At 37.6% G+C, this 12,343-nt stretch overlaps 1 protein-coding gene across 1 annotated transcript in view; it reads right to left on the minus strand.

Annotated features, from left to right (window-relative positions):
* Nucleotides 1–399: 399 nt before the first annotated feature.
* Nucleotides 400–12,343, minus strand: part of TEX15 (testis expressed 15, meiosis and synapsis associated) — a 78,481-nt gene continuing 66,537 nt past the window's right edge. The window contains exons 9-11 of the mRNA XM_069572846.1: nt 11,464–11,522; nt 6,282–6,607; nt 400–2,704 (exon numbers count right to left, since the gene is read on the minus strand). Of these exons, the coding sequence (XP_069428947.1) occupies nt 2,667–2,704; nt 6,282–6,607; nt 11,464–11,522 (423 nt within the window). The 3' untranslated portion in view covers nt 400–2,666. The remainder of the gene's footprint in view (nt 2,705–6,281; nt 6,608–11,463; nt 11,523–12,343) is intronic.

Genomic DNA, 12,343 nt, shown 5'->3' on the forward strand with positions numbered 1-12,343 from the left:
GCCCCCCTGAATAGCTCAGCTTATGGGTCATGCAGTCAGGCTCTACTGCATTACTTTATTTCGTATGTGTCAATTCTCAGAATGTGAAATAAATTACTTATGTATTTGATACTTGGCTGTCTTGACTGGAGCGAGAATGGCATGAGGGCAGGGACTTGGGCTGGTCCTGTGAACTCTGGGCAGGAAGGAAGTTTGTCAGAGTCGGGAAAGGGAAGGAGGAGGTGAAGGCAGAAGCAGCTGGAATAGAAGGATGCCCAACAGCTTATTTAACCTACTTTGGTCAGCAATCTGTGGGCTCTTTTTCTTGCAATGAGTGTATGCACAAACCAAAGATCATCCATATATTTCCGTATTAGTCAAGAAACACAAAAGGGAAAAAAAACCCATGAAACTAGAAGGACTAGAAGGAATTCAGTTTATTCATATAATTCTTCAAGTTCCAAGACAATAATATTTACAGACAATCAGTTTTTTATTAATAATGTTTGCTCAAATTTTAATTTGTTCTATTTTTATTTTTAGAGCCAAAACACAAACTTGAAGGGAAGAAATGCTCCCTTTTTTCATGTTCTGTTTCAAAGTGCAGGTTTTAAAATGTAACTCAATATTTATAAGGTTTTATTACCCTTTTTGCAAGAAATTAAAACTCATGAAATAAAAACATCACAAAGCCAATATTCAACAAAATCTGTAAGTTGTTTAAAGAAAGCATCTTTAATCAGAATACTGAATTTTTGATTAACCTAATAGAAAAAGTTTTAATAATAAATCTGCAACATCTTTCCCTAACCAAACACTAAACAAATGGCAAAAGCAAAGTCATTCTTTGAAAAACAGCTGATATTACTGCTTTAATACCTTTTCAGGAGTTCTGATTTTTACAGAATTTTTCCAAATATATAAATTATCTGGGCAAAATATTTATGTTATTTTTTGTACTACTTTAATTCTAGAGTATTTTTCTAATTCTTGTTTCAGTTGCAGTTCTTTGCTTGACTTTCCCCTTTTAAAATCTATTTGTTAAAGAAGAACCCTGATATACTCTGAATTCCATCTTATTTGGTTAATGTGACTAATGAGACTTAACCTTGGAAGATCTTAGTGTTTTTCTAAATTGAAAAATTAGCTACTCTACAATAAATTTGGCTGAATCACACTCTCTTTGGATACCTATACTAGATAACATAAAAAGTTAGCTAACATAAAAAGGTTGCAAAAAAAAAAGTTGAAAAAACACTTTAGCTTTGCTAGTTACTTAGATTTAGCCAATGCAAATCTCTTTACCACATTTTAGGGCCCACTAGACTTGGGAAGGGGCTTCCCTGGTGGCTCAGATAGTAAAGAATCTGCCTACAATGTGGGAGACCTGGGTTTGATCCCTGGGTGGGGAAGAGTCCCCGGAGAATTGAATGGCTACCCACTGCAAGTATTCTTGCCTGGTGAATTCCACAGACAGTAGCCTGGCAGGCTACTGTCCATGGGGTAGCAAAGAGTTGGATGCAACTGGGCAACTAACACTTTAACTTTCAGACTTGGGAAAGTCTATCCAGCTGTGAGGGATCTTTCTGACTTGGATCTTACAGAGACAGGAAATGGTTGTTGGTGGGCAGAGCATTTGCTGAACACACTAAGTGTGTTTAAGGATGTTTATTACTTTGTTGTTTAAAGATGATTATTACTCAAATAATTTTTACTTTCATGGAATGTTGAAAAGGAAAAAAAATCTATGATCACACCATTAAAGAACTTGTGTTGCATTATTTAACTACTGAAATATAACTCAACTAATGGCACAAGCTAAAGACATTTTTCCCATTTTTTGCTATAAAATCACTAGAAGAGCCATTTCAACTGTAAAAACTCAAATAAAAAAGAATCTGGTAGAAAGGGCTCTTTCTGGAAAAAGGTGTTAATGTGCTTTAAATTTCAATATCATGATCTAAAATTGCTTCAAACATAACATAACAATTTTTAAAGTCTCTACTCAAGGACAAACACTGAAAATATGCAAACCTTGTTTTCTGTTAAAATATATTTTGCCAGTTAAAATTAGAAAATATTGAAATTAAAGGTATTTGTCATATTAGACACAGACTGATAAATTATATGAAGTTTCAAAAATTATAAAATTATTGGTCTAATGACTGATCTAGGTAAAAAAAAAAATGCTTAAGTTCGATGGCACAATACTACCATAAATTTGTATCCAAAAATATCAAAGACAAAAATCGTTTTCAAGAATTACTACTATTGCTTACCCTTAATCATATTAAATGTTACATTTACTCTCCTTATTCCATTAGAATAATCCCAAAGAGATACTTTATATAATTATAACAGCTCTAATAACAATATCTCAAAAAATAAATTTCACAATATAGCTATTTGTTCTAAAGGCTAGGTGAGTACTGAAAATAGCCTAGTACGGAGTTCACAAAATTAAATGCATGGAAATTCTTTTGGCATTTAAATGTCAGAGGTTGATTTCTTATTCCACTATATGATATACTATTGCATTTAAATGTTTTATCAAGGTTGTAATGTTTATAATTTCTTACTAATTGACATATATTTTTAAATGTTAAAAATAAAAAATACATAAGTAAAAAAATACTTGGATAAACTTGTTAAGCCCCCTTTATTTCAGCAGACAGAGAAGACAATTCTCATTGTCCTGGCTCAAAGGGTTCTTCATGGCATGGATCTGGAAGAAAAAAAAAGCATGAGGATTTGAGATGAAGTTAACGATGCAGACAGACGGTATGTTTAATAGGAAAGTGGAAAGAATCCAATTAAGTTATAGCCAAAGAAACCTGAGTTCGGACTGCACATCTGCCCTTCACTAGCCATGGGATCCTGACAAAATTACAATATTTAATCCTCCTCATCTGTAAAAGGGCAATAACATCCTTGTATCTCTCTCATGTATCTTGTGAGAATTAAGTGGAATAAAGGATGTAACTTGTCTCACATGGAGGTAAAGGATGTAACTTGTCTTGCACACAGGGCTCTCTCAGATCTCCCTTTAGTTGCACTATGGTGCTACGTACAAACAGCAAGAACAGCAAGGAAGTGGGTCACAGGGCTTCTCACATCTTCAGAAGGATATGGTTTGTTTTCAGTGTGATGCGATCTCTATGGATTATTTTCACTCACAAAAACTAGAAGATGTGCTTAATGTCTTCTAATTTTTGAGTTACTCTTTGATACGATAATAAGTGCTTCCTTGGTGGCACAGAGGTAAAGAATCAGCCTGCCAATGAAGGAAAAGCAAGAGACACAGGTTCAATCTCTGGGTCAGGAAGATCCCCTGGAGAAGAGCATGACAACCCACTCCAGGATTCTTGCCTGGGAAATCCCATTGACAGAGGAGCCTGGTGGGCTATAGTCCATGGGGTCACAGAGAGTTGGACACGACTGAGTGCACACAGAGGCACATATTTATAAGTAGGTAGTTGTTTCTTTTCCTTTTATTTTCACAATAATATAAGTGACGGAGAAGGCAATGGCACCCCGCTCCAGTGTTCTTGCCTGGAGAATCCCAGGGATGGGGGAGCCTGGTGGGCTGCCATCTATGGGGTCGCACAGAGTCGGACACGACTAACTTAGCAGCAATGTAAGTGAAGTGAAAGTCGCTCAGTCGTGTCTGACTCTGCGACCCCTTGGACTATATATAGTCCATGGAATTCTCTAGGCTAGAATACTGGAGTGGGTAGCCTTTCCCTTCTCCAGATCTTCCCAACCCAGGGATCAAACCCAGGTTTCCTGCATTGCAGGCAGATTCTTTACCAGCTGAGCCACTAGGGAAGCCCAAGAGTACTGGAGTGGGGAGCCTATCCCTTCTCCAGCAGATCTTCCTGACCCAGGAATCAAACTGGGGTCTTCTGCATTGCAGGAAGATTCTTTACCAACTGAGCTATAATATAACCAAAGGAAACATGTAACCAAATATAATAATAATATAACCAAATATAACCAAAAGGAAATCAACCCTGAACATTCATCTGAAGGACTGTTGCTGATGCTCCAATACTTTGGCCACCCAATGGAAAGAGCCAACTCATTGGAAAAGACCGCAATGCTGGGAAAGATTGAGGGCAGGAGAAGAAGGGGATGACAGAGGATGAGATACTTAGATAGCATCACCAATGCAACGGACATGCATTTGAGCAAACTCCAGAGGTAGTGGAGGATAGAGGAATCTGGAAGGCTACAGTCCATGGTGTCACAAAGAGGTGGACACAACTTTTAGCAAATGAACAAGTCAAAGTGATAACAATTAAAAATTTTGAGAATCAAAGCTGGATTTGATTCCAGAGATAGCTTTTTTAGCATCACAATAATTATTAAGAACACAAGAAAGTTCAAACTATGAAAACCTTTATGGAGCAATTACATCAAAAATGTCCTACTCTGAAATTTCAAATGTCTTCTTTAACTCATAGGTTTGCCATGTCTACTACACTGTGTTTATCATTAAAGCAGCAACAGCAATGTATCAAATTGAGCAAAAAGGAAAAGGCACAGTCATGTACCCCCTCCCCTTACCCCCACTTCTTTCTCTCCTCTAGTTTTTTTTTTTTTTCAGGCTATGATTTAGGTGAAAACTTTCCAATCTTGTTTAAACTTACTTGGTGGAGCGGGATGGGAATAAAAGGATACATAGATAATCACACCACCACATAACACTTTTTTGTGTGTGAGAAATGCAAACAAAAAGGACTGTGGAAATACAAGAGGAATGTCATGTGAGAGAACAGTAAGGAGTTCACTGTGGTTTGGATACAAAGGTGGAAGTGATGGGAAATGAGGCTGTGCATGTAGGGCTGTGAAGGGCCCTGCATTCCAAGCTAACCTATTTGAGTTTTGTCCTATAGGTTAACGGGCACTGGTGGCAACTCCAATATATAGGTGCTGCTGACGGGGTTCCCTAATTAGAAACAGAACTACCCTAACCTGCACTATTCAGACAGATGAATGATAATCAATTCAATAAATTTTTCTCCTTTAGTTTGTAAGAGATCCCAGGATTGAGAAAGAACTTTTTTAAAAAACACAATTCAGCAATTTATTTATTTAAGTTTTTAGCCACACACCATGGCATGTGCGACCTTAGTTTCCTGACCGGGGATCAAAGCCACGTCCCCTGCATTGGAAGGCAGAGTCTTAATCGTTTAGACCACCAGAGAAGTCTCTCAACATGTTTACTGAACTCTATTTTAACAAATACAAACCCTTGATAGTGTTAATATATTTTCTTCCTTCTTTTATATTGCAGTTAATACCAAGCAGAAGCAAAAAGTCAAATCAAAGGTTCAAAACTAGGTTTTGGCTTAATTTGCAAGTGGTATTTTTCAGCTTCTATATCTGAAGACACATGCAACTTACAGAACTATGATTTTGCTTGAGAAACAACTTTTCAATTTAAAAGAAAATCTCTTTTATTTCCCTGTTTAAGACATTAAGAGATGATTAACTTTACATACAGTACATTTTACCTCTGATGGTAGAATACCTGCATGTTAATGGATAATTGTAGTTTTTGCAGAACTACTACTAATTGTTTTCAAATTTTGCTTTAACTATCGTAAATATGCCTTTCATTTTAATTAAAACTATATTCTACAAGCAGAATTGTTTCAGAAAAAAACTTCAAGTTCCAGTGGCAATCTACCAAATTGTTCTACCAACACACTTCAACTAACTTCCATTCACTTAGGCCATGATATTATATTAGAACACTATATATCTGATTAAACTTCCCTTTTCTACCTTCTTTTTACTCTTTTTTTTCCTCCATTTGTCAAAAAATGTATGTTCACAATAGGAAACCTAGGAAATAAAGAACACTCTCCACAAACCCAAAATTTTATCACTCAGTGAGACAAGTTAAATTATTAGTGTATTTTATTTCAGTATTTCTAACCATTTATTTACATAAGTAAATTTATATGATACAGTTTTGAAAACTGTCACCAGAAACTTTTATAAACCCTTCAATGGTTGCATCATATTTCATTAACTATAACTTACGTAACTATTATTCCTTGAAGTTGGGTTTCATTGAAGGACAGATTAGTGATATTACTTATTTTTTCCTCTCAGTCTTTGATAACTAGGTGTCCACTAACAACATAATTCAACTGCCTGATATTTAAACAATTCTTCAGCCTTCACAGAAAAATGTTATCTCACCACTTGCTGTAAATTCCACTTACAAAAATGTACAAAGATAAAAGTGAAAACTCTAGAAAGCAAGCATTAAGACTTGTGAAACTCACCATAAGTCCAAGGAACTTCTAGAAGCGCATCCAAATCAGGAGAGGAAGGGTATGGAGTGGATGGTTGATGGGGAGTATACTCTGAAAACACTGGCTGCTGGAAGTTGTAAACAGGCGTTTGAGGTGGAAAAGAGTCACTCACTGGCACTAAGTCATTTGCTTGTGGTTCCCCAGCAAAGTATTCAAAATATTGAGAGGACAAAAGATGAGAAGGGGTATTCTGAATATTGCTTGTAACTGCAGTCAACATCCCAGAAGGAGGTGGCTGTTCTTCACAGAATGCTGCTCCCTGGTATGTCTGGGTGATGGAACTGTCACTGCTGCTGCTGTAACGATAAACACACCAAGAACAGTAAGGATATGAAGTTTCAAGTGAGTACCCAGAAAGAGAGTCATACTCTGGGGTACATGCAGACTGTGGAATTTCACTCAAGTATGTGGCAGCATTCTGAGCTAAGACTTGCAAATTCTGTTGTTCAGACAAAGAGTATTCTACTGTTTGATTCACATTAAGGGTGATGTTCTCAGAGGCTTCTACAGGTATAGTACTGAAATTCAATGTATCCTTCATGTATTTTTCTTTTGACTCAGTTTTTGCAGGTCGTGCTTTATTTATTTGCACAACAGGAATTTTGTTCTGGATATGCATGGGTTCTGGAGAACTGGTGCATGTATAATTAATGGATGAATTTAATATTTTATTATCTTGAGGTTCAAAGTCAGTCATTTCTAAAGTGGCATGGCTATCACTCACAAAACAGAAACTGGGTTCTGATGCATTCAGCAAAAGAGAAGCATCAGTTCCTGGTTTTATGTCTGAGGGGCAGGATTTCTCTGCAGTATCTGGGGGATTTTTAAGAAATTTCTGTGGAGGCATCTCCTGGTCTTTTGAAAATGTGTCATCTATACTTTTTTGGTCAAAAATTGCCAAAGGAGAACAAGTTTTCTTCTCACTTTTTGCTTGAGCAGCACTAAAATTTCTATTTCTTTTCTTTGTGCTACTTAATTTCCCTTGTCCGGTGAAATCTTCTGAAGTAGCAAATGAAATATTAGTTAAATCTATTTCACCTTCTGAATCTTTCAGGTTCATTAAAGGTACTGATCTTTGAGTTTCAACTTGTTTTGGAGAGACATGGCTTCTTTCCACACTGTCAGATGAATCTGGTCCTATTTCATTTTCACTTTCAGAATGAGATCTCATAGTCCTGTTACGTGTAATACATATATACAAACAACTGTAAATACAGTGTCATAAAATTTCAATATGAAGACATATTTGAAAATTTTACTTGGGAGAAGAATAATTTTTTTTTGAAATGCAGATGAAGTAGTTTATTGAATCTCTGTGAACACAGTAGCCTCTGCCTTGAGTCCCTCAGCCAGAGGGAGGAGGTGCTTCCCTGTCTCTCTTTCTACTTGGTTTCTTGAACCACTTTGAGCTTTTATCTGTGGCTCTTAGACATCACTATGTTCCAGGACCACATGGACTACTTACTATTAGTAAAATGTAATCCCAGAGAATTGGATGCTTAGGTCTAGGATGAGATCCTGAAACCTTCATCTGTAAGCGGAGCCCATGTGATTCTAATGTTGGAAATACAGGCTGTGCTTGAGAAGCCTGGTCCTGGACAAGGTCTGTGTATGTGTGTTAAGTCACTTCAGTCATGTCTGACCCTTTGTGACCTTATGGACTGTAGCTTTCCAGGCTCCTCTGTCTATGGGATTCTCCAGGCAAGAATACTGGAGTGGGTTGCCATGCCCTCCTCCAGGGCATCTTCCTGGCCCAGGGATCAAACCCAAGTCTCTTACATCTCCTGCACTGGCAGGCAGGTTCTTTACCATTAGTGCCACCTGGGAAGCCCCCTGGCTAAGCTACAGGGCCCATATTCAGTAGTGATATCTGTGCATTGTCTTACATTATCCTCTTAGCCCCAGAGACACATGTATAAGTTGTATTTCATATTTTCTATTTTTTTAATATTTATTTTAATTGGAGGTTGATTACAATATTGTATTGGTTTTGCCATACATCAACATGAATCTGCCACAAGTATACACGTGTTCCCCATCCTGAACGCCGCCCTCTCCTCCCTGCCCGTACCATCCCTCTGGGTCATCCCAGTGCACCAGCCCCAAGCATCCAGTATCCTCCATCAAACCTGGACTGGTGATTCGTTTCACATATGATATTATACATGTTTCAACGTCCTTCTCCCAAATCATCCCACCCTCACCCTCTCCCACAGAGTCCAAAAGACTGTTCTATACATCTGTGTCTCTTTTGCTGTCTCGCATACAGGGTTATCGTTACCATCTTTCTAAATTCCAAATATATGTGTTGCTGCTGCTGCTAAGTCACTTCAGTCGTGTCCGACTCTGTGCGACCCCGTAGACGGCAGCCCACCAGGCTCCCCCATCTCTGGGATTCTCCAGGCAAGAACATTGGAGAGGGTTGCCATTTCCTTCTCCAATGCATGAGGGTGAGAAGTGAAAGTGAAGTCACTCAGCCATGTCCGACTCTTAGCGACGTCACAGACTGCAGCCTACCAGGCTCCTCCATCCATAGGATTTTCCAGGCAAGAGTACTGGAGTGGGGTGCCATTGCTGCGTTAGTATACTGTATTGGTGTTTTTCTTTCTGGTTTACTTCACTCTGTATAATCGGCTCCAATTTCATCCACCTCATTAGAACTGATTCAAATGTATTCTTTTTAATGGCTGAGTAATACTCCATTGTGTATATGTACCACAGCTTTCTTATCCATTCATCTGCTGATGGATATCTAGGTTGCTTCCATGTCCTGGCTATTATAAACAGTGCTGCGATGAACATTGGTGTACAAGTGTCTCTTTCAGTTCTGGTTTCCTTGGTGTGTATGCCCAGCAGTGGGATTAAGATTACACATTTTCCTCTTTGTATTGGCACTATACAAGAAACATTTCCCCAGTTTTATTCCCTTGATTTAAATTGAGCTACTTTTCATGTTGAAGGTGATACATTCCACATTTCAAATATTTTTCCAATACATCCGAAAATATAGAGTGCTGTCAATACTGTAATACATTATTTTATGCTTCAGACACTTCCTGATTTTAATTTTTTTGCAGTAGTTTCTAATTCATATACCTCCAGCCTAGTGATACAGAGCTGGTGAAACCACCAGCTGTGACTCCCTGCTCAAAGATTATCTTCTGTTTTCACAAATGACTGAGGTATTTTGTCTGTTTAAGGTCAAGAACAGGAGAAGCAGACTTCCAAAACTGCTTGTCAACTGAACATCCTTGGCATTCCTACCTAAATGAGACAGGCTCAATGAAGTCTGAAGGAAGCATTCATTATGGATGTCCAGAACAAAAGAGTTCAAATAGGTCCCCAAGGTAATCGTAATTTTTGGTGTCTCAACCAATTCTTTGAATTACAAGTGGAAAAGAACACGTTGAAAGATAAAGGTGACCATTCTTGCACAGTCAAGACAAATTCATCTTTGGCTTGGAGTTTGTATACCCCACTCATGAAACTAAAAACCCCTTATTTTACTTAGTCCAGCCTCCTTAAGAGGCACTCGAATGACAACCTGCATTGTCATCAATATAATATTTGACAGTTTCCACAAAGTGCAGTTTTGATTTTATCACATTTCCAATGATGTTTCAGTGATGTCTCAGCCTTTCAGGTTGACAGCTGCCTGTATGATCTGTCCTTTTAGTAGTGTAGTGAAAGTCAGTCAGTCGTGTCCGACTCTGCGACACCATGGATTATACAGTCCATGGAATTCTCCAGGCCAGAATACTGGAGTGGGTAGCCTTTCCCTTCTCCAGGGGATCTTCCCAACCCAGGGATCGAACCCAGGTCTCCCTCATTGCAGGTGGATTCTTTACCAGCTGAGCCACAAGAGCAGTAAAGGGGATGCTGTGGCTGCACGGGCTGGGACATGAACCCAGGCCTTCCGCGTGGCAGGCAAGATTTCTACCACTGAACCACCCATGAAGGCACACTCTTAGAGAATGTTCTTCTATGACAATGACACCCTATATTAACTTTATATTAGAATTCATTCCCCTGCCAGGTGAGACAGAGTTTGATTCTTTGAATAGCAAGTACCTACCTATACTTAGTAACAAAACTGAGATGGTTACAGAACTGGTTTCTGTTATCCTTCTGATAGCCTATTCATCTTTATAAAATTAATTATTTGGCTGTACCAGGTCTTAGCTGTGGCATGCAGGATCTAGTTACCTGACCAGGAATCAAACCCAGGCCCTCTGGATTAGGAGCACAGGGTCTTTAGCCACTGGACCACCAGGGAAGGGCCTCTGAGAGCCTGTTCATCTTTATGCCACTCCATGATTATTCAGTCATCTGTGCCACGTAGAAGACAACCAAACAAGACAGATGACATGCTTATCTTTTTTCATTCCTATTATTCATTTTCCTTCATAGGATGGAAAAAAAATGGTAAAAATGCAGCTTGTCATAAATTGAAAATCTTACAGAGTGGAATGAAACAAGAAATGGTCAACAAGTCCAGTGGTGCTACTTCATGTCAAAATGAGAAAAATATAAATAATGCAGTTTGTTTTTACTAAAAATAATGAATTAAAAAAGTATTTAAAGATCTAGCATTTTGAAGTCATGGTCTTTCTGTACTGTGGTGTTAATACAATCCTTTCATGGAATAGTAGTATACTTATAATATGTGTATATTTGACTTAAGTTCTCAGTAATATAACTTGGCAATTTGTATCTTTTAAACCAGTCTTGAAATTTGACAGGTCTGTGAAATTCACAAGTTTAATAACCTCTATTTGATCACTTGCCCCATTCTGATGTTCTTGTTACTAAGCCAGTCAGGAAGCCCCATCAATTCATTAAATACAATCTGTCAAATATGACTTTTACTTTCTCATTTTGTAAAGTATCACTGTTTTCTAAGCCCTAGCTGACTTACTACTCTTAACTGAACTTAGTCACTCCTTACCCTTTAAATCATTGTAAAAACATCTTTCATGGGACATCCCTTTCGATGCATAATGAAATTCAAACTAAGAGACTGACACAACCCCCACCTCCTTAGCACACTCTTGTCCCTGAAGTTACATGTAGACCCGTTCAAGTCTTGCTCCATAATACATGCTCAATTTTATTCAGTTTTTCATCAAAAAGGGCTGATGGCAACTCCTACCTTGCATGCTCGAATGGTGACTTTTCTCTTTTGATTTCTGTGACATGTTTCATGCCAACCTATGTTTAAAAAATACAAAGACCTACATTGTTGATGGTTTAAAGTACAATATATTCATTATTTTATTTACCAGACATCTGCAACTGCTTGTTCTGTCATCCTCTAAAATGCACCATCTGAAACTATCTTCATTAATGATCCTCTCCTTTAAAAATTAGTGACTCTGTTGAATGTCTCATATTTGAAAAATGTTTGGAAACATTTTGTAAAAAAGCAATTAGCAACATTCTCTTTACCCACATCTTACAACAAGTAGGAAGCCTGCTCTGTGTTTTATATCCTTTTCAGTAAGCCAGTCACCTAGTCCCATGGTACGTAATGCCTGTCAAGTGTGGATTTTTCTTTCTTATTCTGTAAAACAGTACTTTTTCCCTAAGACCCGGGTGACTTACTACTTACAACTATATTTAGAATCTCTCCCCTTTAAATCATTGAAAAAACATGGAAAAAGCACTTTGTGAAGAATAAAAACAGTTGATGTTTGTACAATCATTAGAACATTGCCAACTATTTAATAAATGCTGTATAAAATCTGTTAAACAAAACGCACTTATGTACGACAACTTCTAGCTCCTTCATAATTAAATATTTTAAAATATTGCTACTGTTTCTCTGTGTGGGTGATAACAGTCAAGAACACAGACTTCACTGTCAATTTTTATTTTTAACATTAAGTATAGCCTTGTTGTAGAGAAGCTATTCAGTAAATACTTGGTCACTCGCTCAATACTTGCTCACTCATAATATAGACTTTCTCTTAAGCAATTATTAAAATTCACAACCTTCCAAGAAGCATTTTCTAATAAAATAATTAATTTGT

The sequence above is a fragment of the Ovis canadensis genome, chromosome 26 (genome assembly GCF_042477335.2).
Source record: "Ovis canadensis isolate MfBH-ARS-UI-01 breed Bighorn chromosome 26, ARS-UI_OviCan_v2, whole genome shotgun sequence".
NCBI classification, from domain to species: domain Eukaryota; kingdom Metazoa; phylum Chordata; class Mammalia; order Artiodactyla; family Bovidae; genus Ovis; species Ovis canadensis.